Genomic DNA, 25,527 nt, shown 5'->3' with positions numbered 1-25,527 from the left:
TTTATAATCCTGGCCCTGGTAGGGTTATTAAGCACCACACTCTTGTAGTCACTTCTTTTTAGTGCAATAAAATCACTTGAGAAAATTGATTACTATAGTTCGTAAGTTTTGGTCAGTGTTTAGACTTAAAGGTTCAGGGTCTTGTAAAATTCTAATTCTTCATTCACTCCACATATCCCCAGTGCTGTCTTGACAACATGAAATTTTAAATTGAAAAACCTTTTTTTATTACATAAACCTAAATTTTTATATTTCATTCTTTTTTATAGGAAATGGCATAAATAACTCTGCCATTCATATAGTGGATATTTCATATTTTATAGGAACTAGGATAAATAACTCTACCATTCATATAGTGAGTGATTTCTTTTTTTCTTTTTTTTGAGACCAGGTCTCGCTGTGTAAGACAGGTCATTCTTGAACTCACTATGTAGCCCAGGTTGACCTTCAACTTGCAATGATCTTCCTGCCTCAGCTTCCCACATAATGAGACTACAGGCATGCACCACTGTAACTAGCCATGGATGATTCTATTAATAAAGAAGACTTTTCGTTATTATTAAACTCTAAAACTAAATATGAATATTCCAAATCATTTATAGTTTCTAGATGCTGCCAAGTTGTTGAATTAATCTAGACTGCTCATTTTGTCCCTTCAAGTCATCCCTAGAGAAACAATAGAATCATTGACCCTTTATAGCAAAATAAAATATGTAAGTAACAAGAAACATGAGAAATCCATGGATAGACAGCAGGCTGGCTTGATCTGGTGTGTGTTTCTGTGACAGAGGTAGAGTAAGGATTTTTAAAATGACCTAAGATTTCAAAGCAAGAGGGCAAGCAAACAAAAAACAACAAAGCAAACCATGAATATCAAGATATGAAGAAGAAAAATCAGACATAGCAATAAGTAACATGGAAAAACAAAAGAAAGTATTAATAAAAGCAAATCTAGCAAGCACAATGAAGTAAAAACAAAAAAGGAAAGAAATGCCAATATACAAAGTAAATGAGAAGAAATATTTTAAACCCATTTAGATTAAAAGAAGTAATTATAAAATATTCCAAAAAAGCTATTACCATAATTTATTTGGAAACTTAGATAAACTGGATGTGTGCTAGAAAAGTTTCAAAAATGTGTAACTGCACAGGAAGCAATAGGGAATTTGGTTATACAATTAAGTGCTAAGCAAGTTAAACCCTCAAACTCCTTGTCTTCCTGGTCCTGAATCCAGAACCCAGATATCATTTCTGTAGATGATTTCTTCCAATTTTAAAATCATTTTTGGTTTCTAGGTGCTGCTAAGTTGTTAATCAAGTCATCCCTAGAGAAATAATAGGATCACAAATTTTCTCTAAAATTGTTCTGCAAAGTGAGAAAAGATTCCTTACCATGAGCTTATTCCAAAGCAAAGGAGAAAACAAAATAGCATGAACTGTCACATTATTGCTTATTAATCTGGCAAACATTAGAAAGCAAAGATGTAAGAGTCCTTAAGCTCTGTTGGTAGGGAGCACCTCTGGAGAGCCACTGGGTGGGTATTTGTTGATCTGATGATCCCACAATTATACCTTTGAATTTATTTCCAAGAAATCCTCATGATGCTGGAAAGACATGTATGAAGATATTTTTTACAGCAGTGGGAATTTGGAATCAATCTAAAGTGTTTAAAATAGTAGAAAGGATTATAAAAAGGTCGTATGTTTGAAGAAATGATTAGCATTTAGAAGCAACAAATTAAGTGCAGCCAGAGGGAAGAATCATAAAATTACAGTGCTGAGTTAAGTGTGTCAGAGAACATGACATACAATATGAAGCCACTTACAAAGTGAAAAAAATTAACACAAAGTTGTACATATGTATTTTATAAGAACACATGCAACCTTTTGAAAGAAGTACCCTAACCCATTGTTTCTAAAGGGGTGTGAATATTAGTGGGAATAGGGAGATAACGTAATTATACATTTTTTAACAGGTAAGTGGTGCACTTTGCAAAGTGTAACAATAATCATGTACGATCAGAGAAAGGTTATGAATCACTTCAGCATTTGCTGAAGTCAAAACAAGTGAACATTCAGGATGTAATGTGATTGCTTGTTCTGTGATTTACTTGCAGAAGGATACAAAGTAGTTTCTTAAGAAAGTTTTACCCTATTCTGACTCCACTATAATCCCAGGACCACTTTTGATTAGATGGCAGTGCATGTTTGAACTATTTTTTAGAATTGACAAATCAAGAGAGCTAGGACAGTGATGCCCAGAGCAAATGGAAAAAGGGGATAACAGAGTTCCATTTTTAACAAAATCTGTGGGCATAAAGGGGAATAAAGAGTGCATATATAGGAATCCTAATAAATCTAGAATCAACATCCTGTTCCTAGTACATACTGTCTGTATCCATTTATTCTCTTTAATTAACGAGCCCATTTCTTTATTCTCCTTAAAGTGCTCATTTTTTAACCTTTCTTCCATGATGGCTCTAATTTCTGTTTTTATCCTATTTCTCATGGAAAATTCTGTTTCAGGCTACAAAAGCTGAAATAGTCTCTTTCCTCTTTTCTACTCCCTCTCCCCTATTTTACGCATTCCTGTTTTGCAGTAAGAAAGAGAAATGGGTAAATGAGTGTTCTGTATTGTATTGATTTGTTGTAACCATGTAACTGGCTTTCCACACCTTAATTGTAAATGTGCTTTTCCATAAAGACATTATCACACACATACTGCATTAGTAGGCTTACATATAAGGCATGTTGTGGGTTAAATCTGCCTTGCAGTGTGACTAGGGATCCTGTTCACAAAACGAAGCATTTCACTTGGACCTTTCACCACAGGCCTTTCAAAGTTTGGCTGTCATTCACTGTCAGATTTGTCTAGAAATACAAAATGTCACTTTCTCTAAAATAATAATCTTAAATAAATCTTTACACTAGAATAAACTAAATCTTGCAGTAGAAGAAACAAATGAATCAGAGGTAACAACACTCAAGACCTAAACCTGCTAAGAATTCTTGGCACTACTGAAAGACAACCATGATAGGATGTACTATTTCTTTAACCTAATATTGTATTCTAATATATCATGGTACATGTGTCTCCAGGGGCTATTAGGAAATACTGTATTTTTTGAATTATTGGGTTCTGACCTCTATCCCTGATCTCCCAAATAAGTGTATGGTGGAGGTTTAAATAAAATGAGACAAATCATATAATTTTAGGGCTCCAGGAAGGTCAAAACTCTTTAGTTGAGCTCAAGACTCTGAGGGCTAAGACAAAGACTTCTCTGCACCACCCACTTTATTTCTTAGATCCAAGAACGAGGGGCGGGGAAACTGAGGAAAGTGCAGGCAATGAGCAGGAACTTGGGAATTATTTCAAGGATGTCTCCAAGTAATGAATCAAGTCAACAGTAGAACTGTCTTATCATGAAGACATGGTAGGAGTGAGACTGTAGGAATAATTTCTGCAGCTGCAGTCTCTATCTACTTAATTGAAGTTTGAGCCAAGTGTCCATAGTTGTGGCCTTATCTTGCCCTTTGAGGTATCTCTGGCCTCATAGGCCATTACAGGTCTCAGCCAGGACCAGTGATTCGTAGAGGTTCACTTATTATGAATCAGCTCCCGTTGCCAGGCAAGGGGCTGAAGCCAAGGACAGACATAAAAAGCGAATTAGTTAATTTAAAATCCTGCTCAGAGCTGCTTCATAGTGGTTTCCAACATTGAATTATATGATCCCTAGTTACTATAGGGCTTTAAGTATTATATCTCTATTATGTCCGCTATTATTTTTTAATTTACTAACAATATATGCCGGGTTGCTATATTTAATTTCACAGAGTTGTAGTCAGGAATAAAAGGAATGGAGTAAACCCACTTTGTGATGTGAAAGAACTCTACAAATATTGTATCAGTCTCTCTGCAGAATTAGAAGAATTTCAAGTTGCTTGCTGAGATGAGAAATACTAACTTGTATTGATTTAATTATAAACACTACGTCATCTTCTGGTCTGCAGCTTATGTGTTTCTCAGCTACAGAATTAAAAACAGATTTATGTGGCAGTACATTTTTCTGCTAACCCAAGGTCCTTTTCACTTCATGTTTAATTTTTTTTAGAAAGAAGCTACCAAATACCTATTTTTCTTAATCTTTATGATAATTTTGCATGTAAATTTTAAATTTTGCCAAAAATTATATGGACTATCGCAATAAGAATGCCAATCACAGGAAGTATAAATGATGATATGCTAGAAAGAAAAGCCCCCAGAAAGAGAAAAGCTGCCAAAAAATAGAAACAAAGTTTACCAAAGTCATTTCTTTTAATGTCGACAGTGAAGAAAATACTTTATATTTACAAACTAGTGCAAAAAAAAAAAAAAAAAAAGAAAATAAAAAATGCAGAGAATTCAGAGTTGTCATAATTTATGTCGGTGGCCCCTAGGCCTCATGCCTATGCCTTTGCGATTGATCCATTGTGTAGCGCTTAGATTGGGGGTGTGAGTGCTACACCGGCCTAGGGATAGAGCAAGGATGTAATGTAATGGCAGAAAGAAGGTGTGTCTCTTTCTCTTGCCAGTTTCCACCTTGCTGTTTGCAGCAGCCAGGAACTGGGGCCCCACCATGCCACCCTGTCTTGGAGCCAACTGAGTATAGACTAAAACCTCCAAAAAACTGTAAAAATTAAACCTTTCCTTTCCCAAGTTTGGGCATCAAGTATTTTGTCTCAGCGACAAATAAAAAATAACTAAGACAAAAGTCTTATATATAAAAAAAGCAAACAACTGAAGTTTCCACCAGCAAAAACCAGATGAATTCCATTATGCGTAACAATTGTGTATTTCAACCATTGGGTATTTTAAAGACTGTATACAAATACACATGTATTATTTGTAAAATTGGTTATGTCAACCTGAATGCCTTGGGAGCCATCCAAGACATTGGTGGATCACAGTTTTTGGTGTTTCTGAGTGGGCCATGGAAGTGTGACCTTGAGCACTTTATCTGGTCTGTCGTATCTTCCTTTCTGGCACTATTTCTTCTGTTCTGCTTTCTGGCTTCTGTGAACTCAGACCCTTTGCCCCATCATGCCTTTCTGTCATGGGATCTTTCTCACTTGGGATCAGTTGAGTGTGGACTAAATCTCCTGAAACTCTGATCCCAAATTATACTTTTCCTCCTTTTGTCTGTGAGTGTTGGGTATTGTGTCCAGCAGTAAGCAGCTGACTAACACAGCATGACTGTCAGAAGTGTCAGTGCTTTTTTGAAACACAGGTATACCTCAGCCTCCTTAAAAATAGAAGTTGAGCAACAAAAAAATTTTATTCTTTTTTTGGGGTACCAGGGATTGAACTCATGACCTTGCCAGGCAGGTGCTTACGCTGTTGAGTTAAATCCCTAGGGCCCCCCCCCAATTTTATGCTTAATAAAAAAATGTAAAACTTTTTACTAAGACAGTACAGTAAGATTTAACTTCAATGACCTTTGGGTTCACTTAACAGTTTGAAATAAAGACCATGTTTAGATTGAAATGAAACTATTACTAAAAATTCAAAAAGCCTTTCAATAAAAGAAGTCGCATCACCTGAAATAAGTGAAGGTTAGATATCTCAGCCACAGCATGGTGTTCCACATATCAGAAATCTCTTCCACACAGAAACTGAGAAATTAGCTTCATCCTGCATTGAGTGGGACAGAAACTTAGAAGTGGACACTGGAGATGATTAAAAAAAAGTTTACTTACACAACAGTTGGTCAAATAAGCCTCCTTGTGAAGGAAAGGCTCAAATAGTTTGACAGTCCAGTGAATGATTGTCAATAAAAACAAGGAGAAAAGGAGATGACCTATATGTACAGATCTGGGTGAATCTGAGGAAATATGTTGTTTTCTACTAGAAGTGAATCAGAAACTCAGCACACTGAGCAAACTTTAGGAATCTGAGTGACAAAACGCTACAAACAAAAAAACCTTTTGGAAAAAGTCATCCCAAGCATAGAGAGCAGGCCAAACAGGACAATGAAGGAAGGATTGCAGCTATTTGCTGCCTAGCTGCCATTGCAAATAGAGGGAGAGAGGATTAACCAGGAGGAACATGCAGAGGCAGCAGCCTCCATGATATAACAAAGGAAGTTTGTAAAGGACTAGTGTTCGTTACTAGATTTAGCAGTTAAACATTCCATGAAATCATTCTTCTGTCTTTATTCTGTTCTGAATGTCTTTCTCAAAGATTTAGAGTACCGACATCAGTGCTGTCTGAGCTGGACTGAAGTGGCCCTTCTATGTCAGACTTCATCCTGATTCTCAGAGTCATGAAAGGGGACGAACACATTGATGAAAGCAAGGAAACTTTTGCTTTCAAATAGTCCCCAGAGCAGGTGCAGCCTGGTTAAAGTGCTCACTTTCCTGGATTACAACATTTAATTGAAGAAAACCATGGTGTAAATAAGCTAAAATTTGAAATGCATCAATTTATCTAGCGAGAGAATGTTTGACTCTTCTAACTGATGGAGTAGCACATGATAGTAATATGAAGAAAAAAGAAATTTTAGATGTTGTAGAAGGGACAGGACTATAATTGCTTCCATTACATTACAGGATGTTTTGATGAATAGTACTGAAAAAAACATAAGAGCAAAAATAACATCCCTCAACAAGAGGAAACTGACATTGTCTCATTGATATTATTTGGTAATAGTATTGTTATGCAATTCTGCCTTCTTGATTAGTTTAAACAGCAGTGCTCTATGCCTTCACATGAAAGGAGAACCTCAAGAACATACCAGATGCCTTTCCTTTGGTAATAACCTGATTCCTTTTTCATCTCTAAGGTCCCTCACTTCCTTAACAACCAGAGAATTTTGCATGTGTGACCATCTCCATTTTTCAGTGTTGTGATATATTCATAGATGACTGCAAATTAGCAAAATATGTATTTGCATTTTCTTTTCAATCTAATTATATAGTGTGACATGTTTTAATATCCAGTGTTCATTGAAGTATATTTTAAATATGATAATTTCACAAGAGAAGTGGGAATATTTTATATAATGATCATCCAGTGTAAAAATGTAAACTTTGTCTCAATCTGAAAGTTTAGAGGCAATACACTTGCCTAGAGTTTGTAAATATTCATCAGTTTAATTGAAATATTCTGTTAAACGTCAACCGAAAAATAGGTAGATGGAAACATTTAGGATTGACTTTTTGAATACTACAACTTGTGAATCTTGTAAATTCACAGGAACATAAATATCTGATCTCTTTGGGACAATTTTCTACCGTGATTTCAGACCAATTAGTTTTGACTACTCTTAATAAGGTTTTGTTATGTTTTGTTTTGCTTCAGCTTGTCTTGGCTCTTTCCGAGCTGGATTATTTACCTCAGCGCGTCTGTCCACTAATGGTTACCCTGACCTAAGGAGCTGTATCACAGGTGAGCTCCTCTACCATACATTTAAACAGTGAAACAAATTAGAAATCCTGCAAGTAAAGCTGTTAAGATAAATTGATGTTTAAAATCAATAAGTGAGTCCTTGTAGGATTGTGTCTCCAGCAGGGAAGTGTTTTCAGACTCCATGTGAAAGAATGTTGTTCAGTTGGAAATACTGTTCTTATACCAACAATGAGATTTTTACTAATGTTTATGCTGAATAGTGTTCCTTTTAAAGTCTAGGTCTTTGACTTCAGAAGCTGTATTTCTAACTGCTTTGCTCTGTGGTTGCATAATTGTATAATATGACCAAAGTTACAGTTGAATAATAGATCAAAGTACAGCCATGTTTATTCTTTTAACTTTTTGGAACCAATAGTATAAATGTGAAATCTGTTACATGAATCGCATTAGCTTGGATGCTCTGAAGAATCGTAGTGATAATTCTAATTGATTATTTTTATCTAATTTTCCAATTTGCTAACTGATGGTGAAAAAGGAAAAGGTGAAACTGTAAGATATAAATTGGAAGGTTTTTTCAGTTAACATTTTACACTCAGTGTTAGCATCATCAAGATATCCACTTATCTTCATTTTCTCTCATTTAAAATGGTTGTAATCACATGGGTAAAACAATTGAGCATATATATTGAGCTCATACTTCATTGGTTTTTTTTCACTTACCAAAGATGGAAAAATAATTATGGTTTGGTAATAATGTCCTACTAGCCTGTTTTCTATCATTTAACTAATATCTATTTTATCACTGCTTTTCAAAAAACTTGCTCTTATGAAGAACTTTTTAAACTTATTGAATTAAATAGGTTTTTAGCTTAGTTATTTATGGATCTACTGGCAGAAATTTCTTCTCTCTAGCTTAAAGGGGGATACATGAGAGGACTGTAGGAACTTCTACAGTTCAATGAAAGAGGTTAGGAAGGACACACGAATGGAACACGGCAGAGTCATCTGAGGGCAGAGAGAGCTCAGATAGATTGAGAAACAATGAGCGTGTCATGTAAGACAGTGTGCTGTGACATTTGATGAAGAAGATAAACAGGACTCTGTAATGGAGTGTACTTATGCTTTTTGACATATCTTTTCTTGGTAATATTCCTTCTTTGGAAGTCAACTTTACGTTAATATAGTCATTTCTGCTATCTTTTTTTTTTTTGTATTTTGTTGTTTTAAACTGGAGATTAAATCCAGGATTTATACACTGAGGTAAGCCCTTTTTAATTTTTTTTTAAATTTTTAACCCTTTAAAAAACTTTTTGGAGACACTGTCTCACTAAGTTGCTCAATCAAGCAAGGCTCATCATGTCAATCTACCTGCCTCAGCTTCCCAGAGTGCTAGGATTAGTATTACAGGCACGTACCACCACACAGACCTGTGTTTTCTATTGGTTAGTGCTTTTAGCATTCATTTTCCACCCATTAATTTTTAACATATCTGTAAGTTTCAATTTTACATATTTTTTTGTGTGAATTTTGTGATTTTACTCAATTTATATGACAGTCTGTTTTATGTGTAACTCATAGGCCATTTATAAATTTACTGATTCCATATGCTTTTTTGTCATTTCCTGTCCACCCTGCAATTCTGTGGATTGTTTCTTTAAAATAGTTGATTCCATTTTATCTTCATCATTTGCTTGTTAATTACTTCCTAAGTTTTTTGCTCTTTGACATGAAATTTATAATATAAACCTGTAAGTTTAAAAATTACACATTAAATTAAAATAGTATACATGTAGTATAATAAACAAAATAAAATTTTATTTCCTCTAATTTTATCCTTGTTCTTCTTTAATGTTACATATCAAAAATCCATAATACATTAATATATATATTTACAAATGAGAAAATATTAGTTTATATTTTCTCAACTAGGTATGGTTTCTGGGACCCAGTTTTTTGTGTAGATCCAGATTTCTATCTGATAACATTTTTGTGCTCTGTGAAGAATTTCTATTAGTATTTTTTATAACACGTATCTGATGGAGATGAATTTTTTCACATTTCTTTGTTCATCCCAAACCCTATATTGCCTTTATTTGGGGCATATCATTTCATTAAGTAAATTCTTCCATGCTGTCAATAATCTTCTTTTAATACATTGATATTTATCCATTGTTCACTCAGTTAAGTAGATTCTAATGAGAAATATGCTGTCATTTCTGTGGTTATCTCCTAGGTCTATATGTTGTATTTTTATCTACTTGTTACTTATTTTTCATTCAGATTGAAATTTTTATGTTTATTCTATTGGATTTTGTTAAAGTGCTTTGATCTATATAATTTAATAATTTTCATCAAATTTGAGGAAAATTTTATAAAAATTAAAGTTTTTTTTTCTTTTCCCTAGCTATTTTTCCTTACTATGGGACTTTAGTAACAGATATTTCAAACCATTTTATTGTTTCTAACAAGTTACTGATACTCTATTTATCTTTTGGTTGTTCTTATTGGTATTTTCTTCATTATATATAAATTGGGTAGTTTAAAATTTATTTTCCTTTTGTCATGTGTAGTTTACTTTTAATCCTTCTTTACATATTTTTCATTTCACATATTGCAATTTTCATGCCTAAATCTCATTGGGATATTTTACACCATGTATATGTGTATATATTTTTTTCCATTACCATGTGTTTTCTACTAGAATATATGGAATATATTTATAATAGCTACATTAATTTATTCTGCTTATTACCTCATTTCTGGATATCTTTCCATCAGTGAATTTTCTGTTTCTGGGTCATATTTTCTTTCCAGTTTGTGTGCTAGTTATTTTAAATTATAGTATGGATAAAACAAACAATTCTGATCTAAGTACAAGTAGGGAAAAGGATTTTGTACTACTAATGTGGACTAAAGTGTAATAACTGGGTCCAGATTTACCCTTCTGCTTTAAATAACTGATCAACTATATGGAGCTGTGGATATTAGACAGTTTGTGATAGATACTGTAGTTCCTAAAATAAGGGAAAGAAACAGATTGTTCATTTGTTAGGTTTTGAATTTTGTTGTCTTTTCCAAACAGAGACTTTGGTCTGGTGCTCAGCTAGGTAACTAGGAGAAAATTAAAAACAAATTTCTGGGGTTAGATTCTAAAGTGGATTAGGGTAGTCTAAAGCACCATTAACTTAAAACTTATGTATCTCTAATTAGAGGGCTAAAATCTTGTGAGCTTTCTATCTGATGTCTTCTGTATCATATTTCAGCCTTGGCATGAAATATAATGAAGCATTCGCAGTCCAAAATGAACTTTGGAAATTGTCCTGTGCCAATCATTATTAAACCATAAACCCTCGATTGATGACGTCAATAGCTTTCTCTGTGTCCCCTTCACGCAGTCCTCTCCTGTCTGCACTGTCTCCTGACTAGCAAAGTTCTATTTGGACCTTCTCAAACACTGGTATTTGTCTTTGTAACCTGAGGAGATCTTGCCCTCTACCTGAGTTGTGCACTGTTGCACTGAAACGGTCTCCAGGCAGTAACGTGGTACAACTGCAAGACTAGTAATGTTTATTCCTTTCCTGTAGAAATCATAATTTTCTCTAATGTTTGAAAACAGTTATTCCACATATTTTTACCAGAGTTCAACTTGTGTAAGCCAGGAGAATAAATCTGTTTCCATTTACTCCATCATAGCCTAATTTGCAAGCCCCATGTGATTTTTTTTAAGTTAAGTTTGTTTCATGTGTCTTACTCATGGAATTATTCTAAGTTTCAAATAAAATAACATGTTTCTACATTATGATTATAAAGTATTATGCATATTTAAAAGGTAAAAGTAGTGTTCTTTTATAAAATAATTATAAACATTTGTTAGTAGATTCACCTCTAATGAAAAAAATATTTGAAAGAAAAAGTCACAATTTTTTTCATTGGTTTTAGGCTTCATGTAAATTTTTTTTAATTGAAGGACAAATAGTATTTATCACAGCATGAAAAATTAAATAGATGTCTACTTCCTTCAGCTATTCCAGACCAGTGTGATCCTCTGCCATGCAACAAAGATGGGTATATGAGCTGCGTAGACGGCCAAGCTACATTCACTTGCAATTGTAAACCAGGCTGGCAAGGAAACATGTGTGAATTTGGTATGTGTAATCCAACTGATTCATCTGGATTGGACATATGAAAAATTCTCTGAGGCTTACATTATTTTAAAAATAATTGATTTTCTTTATTTTAGATATAAATGAATGCAAAGATCCCTTAAATGTAAATGGAGGTTGCAGCCAGATTTGTGATAATACTCCTGGAAGTTACCAGTGTTCCTGTAGAAGTGGTTTTGATTTGCTTTCAAATAAAAAAGACTGTAGAGGTAAGAGCAAGAAATTAGAATAGAATAAAATAAATTAGGATAAAAATGTATTTACTGTGTGAGAACAAAATTCCATTAGAGGCTTTCTCCAGGAATTCCTGGAACACTGCTCGTAAGTGTTTATAATAATACACATTTTTATCCACTTTGAAGCGCTGTGATAGATACAGTAGAACTGCCTTTTTGTTTATAATACTGAATAAAAATGTTTTACTGTTTTCCCATTATGTGTGTTGGAGAGGGTCCTTGTGCATGCTTCACATTTTGTTATAAATGATTTTAAATAAAGAATTTAATTGTGAAGTGAGGTTTATTCAGTGCTTTACAGTTTACTATACTGTAATACTAAAATACAATTAAATGACTCTGAGTGAACTTCATTTACTAACCTTGTTTTCTCTAAACCATTAGCCTTTAGTGACCATATATTTTTCTTATCTGGCTATTCAAAGATCTGAGTTTGGGTATGTAGAATAATTAGATATTTGAATATCAGTTATAGAAAACCATTATCATTATTGATACCATATGCATTACATAGATAGATAATACCCAATCACATTTCTACATTTGAATACTTCAAGTCTGTCCTTCTAGAGAATTCATGTTTTTAAAAGTTAACAATATGGGGCTGGGGATTTAGCTCAGCAGTATAAGTGCCTGCCTGGCAAGCAGGAGATTGTGAGTTTGATCCCCAGTACCAAAAAGAAAAAAGAAAAAAAACTTTTAAGAATGTGGGTCTGGGAATACAACTCAGCAGCATAGCACCTGTCTGGCAAGCACAAGGTCATGAGTTCAATCCTTGGAACCAAAAAGAAAAAGAAAAAAAAGTTTTTATTTTTCTCCCTTGTGATAGACACATGTATATAATTATGAAAAATTCTCTTAAAATAGGGGGTCCCTAGTGACCAGAACATATGCTCTTATATTCTTCATTTGAATAATCCTTTAACTATGACTGAAATAATAAAGTACAGAACTTTTAGAAATACATGTTTAAAATTGTTACAATGGGACATTTGCCAAGATGTGGATATGCAAAAGATCAAGTTGCCAGTAATTGTAAAATATGAAAGAATAAAACTTTTCATCAGACAATAGATGTCAGTTTAGATTCATAACAATTTATTATAAGCTAAATTCATATGATCTATGTGTTTCTCTGCAATATTCCTCAAGCCAGAAGAATGCATATTTTATAATTCTTTTTTTAAAAATTCAAAGTTTACTTTGATTAATTAGCCACATTAAATTGTAAGATCATAGATAACCTTTACCTGGTTTCCCTCATTGGTAACATTTAATAAATTCATTGTACAATATCACCCTCAGAATATTGACATTGGTATAGTCAAGTTACAGAAATATTCCCTCATCACAAGGAATTGAGTTCATTAGTTTTGTGCAAATTATTTTAAACAGAATAACATCTGAAAGTTTGGCTATTCATCTATGGGGGGAAAGCCCTGCCAGTTTTTTTAAAGTAAAAATTGTATTTTCTATTCTGAATTTGTCTTTCTGTTAGTACAGATGAAAAACGTTCATTAATAATTACGTTTCCCTCCAACTATTTCTGTCACTTATTTTTTCCCTTATAAGTGCTTCTCTAGTAGCTAATTCTTTTTATTTTATTTTATTTTATTTTATTTTATTTTATTTTATTTAAGGAGAAAAGAAAAGAAAGAAAAAAAACAGTGAAGGGGTACAAGTTATACAGATTTACAGGAGAACAAAATGTGCAGTAGGAAATCACTAGTTAATGGATTACATATTGCCATCTTAGAAATAATTGTTCAAGTCACAAAATTAAAGCTTGTAGAGTGGACATTCCAACAATGATACTGCAAACAGTTCTGTTCAATGATCCAATAAAACTCTGTGATATCATTTTCTATCTTATACATTTAAATATACATGCAGTTATATAGTTTGGAGCACTTTCTTTTCCTCTCTTTTGTACCATGACTATTACACATTTTGGGTTTCATTGCTCCCACGGTTCTTATTACTTTTTTGGAAGAGAGTAAAACCAAATGTGACATAACAGAACAGAATCGGTCAAGTCAAAAGGGTGGACATAATAGATAATATAAAAACATAATACAAGGTGATCAACAATGGTTACCATAATGCCTCCCGCTATTTCTAATAGAATTGCCTATATCATTAGTTGTTATACAATTGAACAAAACTGTAAAGAATAAAACCGACAAAACCAAAACATTGGAGATATTGTAGGTCTTCAAAAGTAGATAAAAGTCAACGAGAATGGGCGTTATAATGAATCTCATTATCTTCTCAGCTGATGCCTAAACTTTCGAACCTGATACTATCCAGCAAAACAGAATAGAGGAACCTCAGTCAAAAACAAGATGGTGAGAGTAATACAGGGCTTCAAATCGAGATAATAGAAAGTCAAAGTGGGTTACTATATTATATCCTGCTATATTTTTCCCTTTAATTAAATGGATAAAAATAAAAAAGTAAATAATGGAGTGGAGATTGAGAAAAAAGAGGGCATAACAGCGAAACAGGGCAGATCAAAACATAACCATTTAAGCAGAATAGTGTTTCACCACCAGATAATCCTGACCCAAAAATAGTTACCATATTGACTCCCTCCCTGAAGTCCTTGAGTACAACTTCATATACTGTAGCATTAAGTATATCAAAACAATGTAAAACCATTTAAGAGAATGACAGCATTATAGAGTATTTAGAATCGACTAACAGAAAATGACCAATGGTCTCTGTATAATCTCCTTGTCTTTAAAAGGTTTTTGCTTATACTATTGTACATAACAAAATCCAATAAGATACAACCTGTTTAGACCATTGGAGACAGAAGAACAAAAGCTAGATGAGACTTCAAAACAAGATGGTACTAAATCAGCATTACCTATTAAGATGTCATTTTCTCCAAAAAAAGCTGTTCCTATCATCCAATCTTCTCTGTCTCATTTCTGTTGAGCTCTTTTTCTGTCAGTAGCTGTCAGTTTGTCTTCTTCATTTTGTTCTCTGCTCCATTCGTTGTGGCCTCCCCGCCACTATTTCTGGGTTCTTTGTATTTTTCTTTTTTTAGAATATCCTGCAATACTTTCTGTAGGGTTGAATTGGTGGTTGCAAATTCCCCCAGTTCCTCTTTATCCTGGAAGCACCTCGTTTTTCTATCAATTTCCAGGGACAGTTGTGCAGGATATCTCAATCTTGGCTGGAGATTATTATCTTTCAAAGCCTGAATTATTTCTCTCCATGCTCTTCGTGATTTGATGGTTTGTGAAGAGAAATCTGCTGTAATTCTGATGGGTATTCCCTTGTAAGTGATCTGTTTCTTGTCTCTTACAGCTTTTAATATTCTGTTCTTGTATTGAATTTCTGGAATTTTTATTATTATATGCCTGGGTGTTTCTCTGTTAGGGTTGTAGGTAGCTGGGGTCCTGTATGCCTCGTACATCTGAGTATCTTTACCTTTTGCTAAATTAGGAAAATTCTCCTGGATTATTTCTGTGAGTAGCTTTTGTAGTTCATTTGTTTGTGTCCCTACTTCTTCTTTTATGTTCTTAATCCTTAAGTTATGGCTCCTCTTATCATCTTCTTGTCTTTGTATTATTGCTGTGTGTTTCTTTGTTATTTTTAAGAAGTTTTTCATTTAATTCTCCCATGTTTCAAGTCTGCCCTCCAATTCAGATAGTCTGTCCTTAGTTTCTTTCAAGCTGTTATGCCAGTCTTGGATAGACTTCTTAATTTCTTGATAGTCTCTTTGAACCTGCTTCACATACTCAATGCTTTCTCTGTTTTCTCCATCAAGCAATTCTCCCCTCTTTTTCTGTTCTTCCATTCCACCATCTGCTTTTTCCTGGATGGTGCTTAGCATTTCTCTAACTATTCTGCATACTTCTAGCTTCAGGTCATTGATAACTTCATTCCTGAATTGGTCTATGAGGCTCTCTAGATGGCGCTTAATGTATATTGGTGCGGTGTCCACTATTGCCTGTTTCTCAGGATTGGGGGCCGAGGAGCCTTTTTTGTTGCTTCCCTTCCCCATATTTTCTGTTCCTTATAAAATGCAATCTTACATAGGAGGCCCGGCTTCCCTGCCTGTCAGCCACAGCCTGATCAAATTGCGCTGGCTAGTTGTTCCCACCCACCGCTGCGCCCCAGGGAGTTGCGGAGGAGGCAGCCTACGCGGGAGTCGGTCGCTCCTCCGGGCCACCGTCAGGCTCTGGGATCTGGGCTAGGCCAGCCTAGGGAGTCCGCCAGCAGCGTCACTCAGGCCAGGCACCTTTCACCAATCCCGTCCGAGAGGGGAATGTGCGGCTGGAGTTGTCACCGCGCCCTGCTCTTACAGGACTGCCTGAGCCCAGAAAAACCTCCGCTGGAGTCAAACTGTGGTAGGGAGTCAGTTTCTCGCTCACCTTGCCACCAGTCAGTTTTCCTCCTTGTCCATCCTGTTTCCGACTCTGTTCGCAGACTCCCGTTCCCGAGCTTCTGCGCGTCTCTCCTTGCCGAGCCGCTGTGGAGGCAGCCAGCCGCCGGGCGGCGGGAAATCCAAACCGCGGTTTCCAATGGCGCGGGGTCGAGCCTCCACACCGAGATTTTTCTGTTCCTATTTTAGTGCCAGGACTGCATTCTAAGTTAGATTCTTTCAGCCCAGTTCGTTCCTGAGTCAGCAGAGCATATCTCTACTGGTTCGTATCTCCTTAGTCCGCATCATTCCTGGTCTCTGAGCCGAGCCTTTAGAGAGCCTTCAGTAGCTGCTGCTGTCTGTCCACCATGTTCTCAGGAAGTCCCCATGTTCTCAGGAAGTCCTCTAGTAGCTAATTCTAATCAATTCTTTGTCTCCCCCATTATATAATATAATAAATGTGTCTCACAGTTTTGAAGCATTAATCTATGAATAAAATTTATATTGGATTAACTACAGCTATATAAATACCTATATATACCTGCAACTATCTAAATATAAACCTTATTTAATCTCATTTTAAATGTGAATTACTCTTCAGTACTTCAAGCAACACTAATAAGGAGCAGAATAGAGACTTGAACTCAAGTATTGATGGGGGCAAGTGTAAGAGCTTGTTTCCAAGGAAATAGGGTAAAGCAGATGAGCCTAATTTTCTATACAGTAAGAAGAGAATATACTTGAAAATCATACTTCAGAAACATGTATTTAGAAGTACACTTGGAGAATATCAAGAATATAGTTGAATCTCTTCTTCCATTTGTTTTCATATTCTAACCTGATAATTAAGAAAATCACTAGAACTTTCTTTTTTATGATGATAAAGGAACATGTAAAACTAACTTCCTATGTATTTATATAGAGAAATAATATTTAGTGGACTAAAATGTAATGTTGGATTTACTATTTTGTTGTGCCAAAGCTAATCTAATCTCTTTGTGTATAATGAACATAGTTCATGAAATAGAGATAATGTTCCTTGATAGAATCCACTCATACTGGAAAAATTTTAAAAATACATTGGTTTCATTTATAGATGTGGATGAATGTTCTAAGAAGCCAAATGTTTGTGGCAAAGCTGTGTGCAAGAACACACCAGGAGACTACATATGTGAATGCCCTGAAGGCTACAGATACGAACCCAAATCAGGGATTTGTACAGGTACTGTGCTGCTAGTGTAACTGCTGATGCTGGAGAGAGCAGTTTTTGAACCTTAATTGTTACTTAGTAACATCATTTTGTTCCACACCAAGTCATATTTTCTAATCTTTGATATAGCTTGATCAATTTGGTAATCACTGGTTACCTTTCACAGTATTTAACATAAATAGCCTTTAAATTTAATGTTAGGGTACTCATTAGCCCTTTAAGTTAGGTATAATTTGGAGAGCTCTATATTTAATTAAAGCAAGAGAAACACATTTTTTCACATCACTGAAGTAACATTCAGAGACGAAGACAATTTCAGTCTGAAAGCAAAAACTCATAGATGCAAAAGGAAGACATGAGCACGTATCACTTCAGTTATCATAAGTGAATTATAACCAAGCTCTGCAAAGCTTAGCCATATTGATCAGTAGCCTGAGGTGCTATTTTCACCATGAGATGCATCAGTGTTGCCTTAGCAGCCTCAGCTAGCTCCAATGTGTTACAGGGTTTTTTTTAATACATAAATTATTTCTGGTTTCCTTTTGAATGTTTTAAAAGTTCAAAATTAATTTAGTATGTTGTCCAGAATTAATCAAATCGGGGCTGGGGATATATAGCTTAGCGGCACAGTGCCTGCCTGGCAAGCACAAGGTCATGAGTTTGATCCTCAGTACCAAAGGAAAAAAACCAAAAAACAAAAATTAATCAAATCAGTACTTTTTCTATTGTGTAAAAATATATATGACACATAACGTACCCTAATAACCGATTTTAATTATACTGTTCGGTGCCACTAATTACATTCATGTTATTGTGCAGCCATCACCTGTTCCCAAAACTATCACCTCAACCACAAATTCCATAACTGTTAAGCCATATGTTCCCTTTCTTAGTTAGCTTATTCTTAGTGCCTCCCTGGTAACCTGTAATCTGTTTTTATGTTCTATGCATTTGCCCAAATCAGTAATTTTAGGATAGGTTTTCTACAACTATATGTGCTGCTCTTGAAATTTTGATGTCTTAGCCGGGCATGAAGGTGCACTCTTGTAATCCTAGCACTCAGGAGGCTGAGGCAGGAGAAGCATTGCAAGTTTGAGAGTAGTCTAGGCTGCAAAGGGAGCCCCGGCAAGGCTGAACTGCATAGCGAGACCCTGTCTCAAAAAGACAAATTAATAAATGAATGAATGAATGAATAAAATAAAGACATTTTGATGTCTTGCCTACTTGTTTACTCCTCCTAGCCCCTACCCCCGTACGTATCATTTCTACTCTCCTAGCACTCCGGATAGAATTACTGTGGTAAATTTAGGAAATTGCAGATTTATTGTAAGCTAACTTTATGTATATTGCAGTTTTATTCAACAAGTGAGAGATTTTCAAAAAATATTTACATATGACTGTAAACATCTAAATTTAATCATGTATCCTATAATCTCAATGCATATGAGAGATCACTAACTTTGAGGTTTAATTTTATAAAGACTTCAATGAGAATTTGTATGAGATAATGAATTTGGGAGTTTTCAAAGATCACAAGTATGGATCCAGTGAAAATGTTAAGGACTCCTGAAATGGACTCCAGGTTAAGCATACTACACAAAATTTCCAAGGTTGATTTTCTCTAAATGTAGGGTAGGTATAAGGACTCGCTAGATTTCACAATGTGGCAGGTAATATCACACTGAGATCTGAATCAAGAAAAGATGAGAGATTAAATATGTCCTTACATTTACTGCCGCCATTAATCATTACACTGAAAAGTCAGATGCTCTTTGATTGTGATTTAAATTCCCAATGCATTAATTTTCAGTTTAGTTAAAAGGTTTTTTCTCCTTTTTTTCCTATTTTTCTTTTCCTTTCTCTGTATTCTGTCTTTTCCTTTTCCTCTTTCCTTTCCTATTTCTCCTCCCTTTGTCTCTCTTTCCCTCCCTCTTTTTTTCTTCAAAGCAAACAATTAGAAAGTAATCTCAAGAAAATTCATACAACCATTTAAATTCATACCATTCATTTAAATTGAGATGCTCATTTATTTCTTCAAATTCAAAATAAAAAATTTAGTAAATTATTACACTACCATTAATTAGAGTTACTAATTTGTTTCAAGTGTATAAATAAGTAAAATATACATTTGTAACTCATTTGAAATTTCATGTGTTTAAGTATGACTTGATGTCATGTAATTATCTTCCCTATGGAATTATTTTTGTTATATTATTAATAAAATAGAATACTCTTCTGCCTGTTGGACTGAGTATTTAGGAGATAGTAAACTTTATGTTTTTTATTACCACAGATATAGATGAATGTGCTGAGAATATGTGTGCTCAACTTTGTGTCAATTATCCTGGGAGCTATTCTTGTTATTGTGATGGGAAGAAGGGATTCAAACTTGCCCAAGACCAGAGGAGCTGTGAGGTAAACATTTTATAATGCTAAACTTCTTGCCTCTTTTCTAAAATGATAGCTCTATGCACTTATTTCTACATAACTGATATAAATGAAAAAAATACAGATTTTCTATACTTTATTGTTATAGTGCTAAGTGTACAGTACATATTTACTCAGTGTGATCGTATAAATGATAAAAATTGGGAATTACTAATGGCTTTGTTAAAAATAAAGCTTTCAGGATAACAGTTCAGAAAGTATTCATTGATAGTGTGTACTTTTAGAGAATGCCATGTGTACGCTTAGTTAAGAAACCCAGAAAAGCTGAGGTTTATTTTTATGTGTGTGAAAAAAAAAACTTACATGGGAAGTTTAGTAGTGAAAACATTCTCTACTGTGTACTTCCCTGTACTTCACTCTGACAAGTCTGATCTCACCTAAGGCATGTTAATACTTGTAAGAGTACTTATAAATTTTTAGGTGTGAACAATTTTGATAGAATAGAATTTTTAAATTTTTTTTGTGATAAAATAGAATTTAATGGGTGCGACATACTCAAATTCCAGAGGCCAACTTTGTTAATCTGTGTCTCTCAACTTTAGTATTTAGATTTAATGCATAATTTACTTAGGAATTCGATCGAACTTTGCACATAGGTTGTAGCTTTTCCCTCATTGAAATAAACAGTTCAACATCTGAAACCTTTTTTTTTTTAAATAAGAATCTAAGTTTAGTGATACTTTTTTCTTTTTTAACATGTGAAGGTAAAATTATATGATTATGTGTTATGTGCAGGGTATTTTTAAAAATTCCTAATGTTTTAATGCAGTGTACCTCTACTGTCTTACGTGTTACCAAGACAGAGTTGTCTGTGTCTAGAAAAATTGACATTCAATATCATGCTACCTACTTGATGAAGAAAGATAAAGCAGTTGGTGTATGTGTCTGGTTATTTAAAATGTCATGCTGTGTATCTTATTTTGCAGTGTGATCTCTTCTTATTTCAGTATTTGTTGTAGTTACGTATCAGTGTCTACCTTGGAATAGACATTAAAATAAGAAAATGAAATTGTATTTGAGGCTATAGTTAATGTCCAGCTATGTACACAGTTACTTCAAAATATCCTTGTATGTTATTGGGGACCACTGCCCAGCAGCTCTGAGCAGGATTTAAGTTTTACTAATTGGCTTTCTATGTTTATCTGTGAGTCTGCCCTAGGCCTGGGCCCCTTATCTGGCAATGGGAGCTGATTCATAGTAAGTGAACCTGCATGAATCACTGGTCCTGGCTGAGGCCTGTAGTGGCCTGTGAGGCCAGAGATACCTGCAAGGGCAAGATAAGGCCACAGCTGTGGACACCTTGGCTCCAACACTAATTGAGTGTATAGAGACTGCAGCTGCAGGCATCTCACTCCTGCAGTCTCAATCCTACCATAAATGTTATCTTGGAGATACGATGTTTCTCCTAAATTGGCTTAGCCTACTACTTGGGGAAGTCTTTGAAGTGACCCTCCTCCCCAGGACCTGCTCATTTCTAATGCTTTCCTCAATTTCTCTGCCTTTTGTGTTAGTCCTAATAAAAGCGGGTTAATCCAGAGAAGCTTTGTCATAGCCCTAAGGGGTTTGAACCTCCTGGAGCCCTAAAAATCATACAATTTGTCTCTTTTTATTTAATATCAGCAGTACACTCATTTGGAAGATTGGGGATCTAGGTCAGGACCCGACAGTATGTGCCTGAGAACTTATTCCTAAAAACTTCATTTTAATATTTTGTTTTCAATCTTTGAGAGCAAGTAATTGATAAGAGGTATGATGACTTTAAATCACTGTCTCTTAGACTCCTGGGAGACTAGATGATATCTAAACTTCTGTTTATTCCTTCCAGATTTTTCAATATTCTTTTCCAGTCTAGAGAACACAGTCATGTTCAGAAATTTTTTTTGTTTGTTTTAAACGAGTATCACGAGATACAATAGTAAATATATTGGTACATTAATTCTTATATCTATTTCCAACTCCCGATAAAAATAATTTTCAGATACAATTGTGAGAGGCATCATGTCTGACACTATAAGAGATACATTTTGATTCCTGAAGAGAAATTTTTTAACCTTGAGATTTGCTGAGGAAGTACTAAAGCTGAAGCTCAGAAGCCATACACATTGAATAAAGCTTTAAAACATGTATTTTTGGTGGTCATATACCTTGACTTTACCAGGAAGTGAAAGATACTGCCTTATTATTACCAGCAGTATTCTTAATTATTTCAGTGTATTAGAACCAGAGAGAGCACAAGTAGCCAGAAATAACGTATGCACTCTTTTTTCTTTTTTTCCAGGTTATTCCAGTGTGTCTTCCCTTGAACCTTGACAAAAATTATGAATTACTTTACTTGGCAGAACAGTTTGCAGGAGTTGTTTTATATTTAAAATTTAATTTGCCAGAAACTAACAGGTGAGACTGAATAACAATGATAATCTCTAGAAGTCAAGCAGACAAAGACAAAACTAAAATGACTGAAAAGTGCAGAATGTAGGGAATTATATTATCAATCAGACAGTTTAAATATTATCAATCTGTGGCTTCAGAACCCTCAAGAAACAATTTCCTCCTGTACATATTTAATTTTCACACTAGAATATTTCTGTATTATTCTAGGTCATTCTTCAGTGATCATTTTATTTTACCCCAACTTCATTTTCCAGTGATAATATATTTATTAAGGAACTGGGCAAATATATTTGCCTAGTATTGTACTTGTGACATTTTCATTGTTCTTTACACATGTTATGCAAAATAAATAATACTGAAAATATTGGTTTCAGAATATCAACATGTTCAAAATTACTAAGAAAATTTCTTAAGATTGCTTAACTGGTAGTTTTGATGATTAGATAATTTTAGTTTACTATCTGAATACTTTATCAGTAGTTCTTGCAGGTAGACTGACTTTAAGAAAGCAATGTTTTGAGTTATGATTGAATACATGGTCAGATTTTCTCAGAATCATACATTATTGAAACTTGAAAAAAGGAATTGGAATTTTGTTGGATTAATGGGAAAGAAATGCATGTAAAGCTGGTTATGGAGTCTAAAACTTGATATCCTAATTAATTAAACATGAATGTTTGTAATTTGTTAGATATATGAACTGTTATTCATTAAAGAATGCAACTAACAATATAATGTTTTTTTTTAAAATTTTATTTAAGGAGAAAAAGAAAAAACAGAAAAAGGGTACAAGTTATACAGAATTTCAGAAAAAATAAACAGTAGGAAATCACTAGTTAATAGATTACATTTTGTCATCTTAGAAATAGTTGTTCAAGTTACAAAATTAAAGCATATAAAGTAGACATGCAAACAGTTTTGTTCAATGATCCAACAAAACTCAATAATATGGTTGGTTATCTATCTTATACACTTAAATATACATGCAGTTATGTTCTTTTTTTTTTTAAATTTTTATTTTGAAAGTATACAACAGAACATGTCAGAATAAAGCCAACTAAGATCGTACAGTGAAATTGGTACAGAACTTCATAGCAGGTTACCGGGATAACAGTAATAGGTATCACAGTATATTTTGTTATCTTTATAATAGTTGTTCTTTCAATCCTGTATATCAAAATGAGATGAAATATAGAACACTATAGAACTTATCAAAACAGAATATTGAATAGAGCAGTACCATTAATCAGAAAAGAGCACAACAGTAATAAAAATATTTGCCTTCAAAGAAATGGTAGAAGGAAATCATGCTTATTTGCTATGGTCAACGTCCCAGGAGATGCTCAGATTTATGGTTCCCACTTGCTAATGGGCGGGGAGGAAGAGGAGAAGGAGGATAGGGGAAGTGGGATATTTGACTCTAGGCCATGTAGCAGTAGGTTCACTATTGCTAAGCAGGGAGGCAGAATGGTCATTTGTTTTCACAGCGTCCTCAGTTCCAACATGGCATGGATTTCAGGAGACACTGCTAGTTCTGCCCCGGAAGGGCTGCAGTCTGCCACCCTGCCTCCGCTTACCAGGGAGGGGAGGTGCTGGCTTGGCTTCCCAGAGTCCTAAGTTCCAACATGGCATGGATCTCAGAAGACACTGCTAGTTCTCCCCCTGGAAGGGCTGCAGTGGGCCACACTACCGCCGCTTACCAGGGAGGGAGGTGCTGGCTTGGCTTCCCAGAGTCCTAAGTTCCAACATGGCGAGGATCTCAGGAGACACTGCTAGTTCTCCCCCTGGAAGGGCTGCAGTGGGCCACACTACCACCGCTTACCAGGGAGGGGAGATGCTGGCTTGGCTTCCCAGAGTCCTAAGTTCCAACATGGCGAGGATCTCAGGAGACACTGCTAGTTCTCCCCCTGGACGTGCTGCAGTGGGCCACACTACTGCCGCTTACCAGGGAAGGGAGGCGCTTGGCTTCCCAGGGTTCTAAGTTCCAACTTCATGCAGTTATGTTCTTTATAGCACTTTCTTTTCCTGTCTTTTGTACAATGACAGTTACACATTTTGGGTTTTATTAGTCCCACAGTTCTTACTACTTTTTTTTTAAGAGAATAAAACTAAATGTGACATAACAAATCAGAGTCAGTCAAATCAAAAGGATGGACATAATACATACTGTAAAAACCATCAACAATGGTTACCATAATGCCTCTTGCTATCTTAAAAGAATTGCCTATGTCATCAGTTATAATAAAATTGCACAAAACAGTAGAACAAAACCAATAAAACCAAAACATTGGAGACATTACAGGGCTTCATAAGAAGATAATATTCAAACCAGAATGGGCGTCATAGTGAATCTTAATTGTCTTCACAGTTGTTGCCTATACTCTCAAACTTGGTACTATCAAGCAAAACAGAATAGAGGAACATCAGTCAAAACAAGACAGTGAGAGCAATACAGGGTTTCAAATCAAGTTAATAGGAAATCAAAGTGGGTTACTATAATATATCCTGCTATTTTTTATTTTTTCCCTTAATTAAAAAGATAAAAATAAAAAAGTAAATAATAAAAAAAGATTAATATAAAAGAGGACATAACAACAAAACAGCACAGGTCAGAACATAACCATTTAAGCAAAATAGTGTTTCACCACAAGATATCCCGACATAAAAGTTGTTACCATAGTGTCTCTTTCCTTGAAATCTTTGAGTATAACTTGGTATACTGTAGTGTCAAACTTATCAAGACAATGTAAAACCATTTAAGAGAATGACAGTATTACAGGGTATTTAGAACTAACTAACAGAAAATGAACCATGGTTTCTGTATAATCTCCTTGTCTATAAAAGTTTTTGTTTATATTATCACATATAATAAATTCCATTAAGATACAACATGTTAAGACTGATGGAGATAGAATAATAAAAGCTTGATGGAACTTCAAAACAAGATGATATTAAATCAGCACTAGCTATTATGATGTCTTGTTTTCTCCAATATAGCTGTTCCTACCATCCAACCTTCTGTGCCTCATTTCTGTTGAGCTCTTTTTCTGTCATTAGTTGTCAGTTTGTCTTCATTTCTCTTTCTTCTCCATTCATTGTGGCCTCTCTGCCACAATGTTTCTGGAATCTTGGTATTTTTCTTTTTTTTGAATGTCCTGCAGTATCCTCTGTAGAGTTGAATTGGTGGTTGCAAATTCCCCTAGTTCCTCTTTATCCTGGAAGCACCTTGTTTCTCCATCAATTTCTAGGGACAGTTGTGAAGGATATATCAATCTTGGCTGGAGGTTATTATCTTTCAAAGCTTGACTTATTTC

The 25,527-nt window shown here is 34.7% G+C and overlaps 1 protein-coding gene across 1 annotated transcript in view; it reads left to right on the top strand.

Moving 5' to 3' along the window:
- Positions 1–25,527, top strand: part of Pros1 (protein S) — a 71,944-nt gene that overhangs the window by 24,532 nt on the left and 21,885 nt on the right. Inside the window, exons 4-9 of the mRNA XM_003469335.5 lie at positions 7,340–7,426; positions 11,410–11,532; positions 11,628–11,759; positions 17,261–17,386; positions 19,668–19,789; positions 22,101–22,216. Of these exons, the coding sequence (XP_003469383.1) occupies positions 7,340–7,426; positions 11,410–11,532; positions 11,628–11,759; positions 17,261–17,386; positions 19,668–19,789; positions 22,101–22,216 (706 nt within the window). The remainder of the gene's footprint in view (positions 1–7,339; positions 7,427–11,409; positions 11,533–11,627; positions 11,760–17,260; positions 17,387–19,667; positions 19,790–22,100; positions 22,217–25,527) is intronic.

This window comes from Cavia porcellus, unplaced genomic scaffold (genome assembly GCF_034190915.1).
Source record: "Cavia porcellus strain 051 isolate PalLab524CR breed Dunkin Hartley unplaced genomic scaffold, mCavPor4.1 scaffold_15, whole genome shotgun sequence".
In the NCBI taxonomy this organism is placed as follows: domain Eukaryota; kingdom Metazoa; phylum Chordata; class Mammalia; order Rodentia; family Caviidae; genus Cavia; species Cavia porcellus.
Note: the sequence above shows the minus strand (reverse complement) of the source record. Positions and strands in the feature narration are given on the sequence as shown.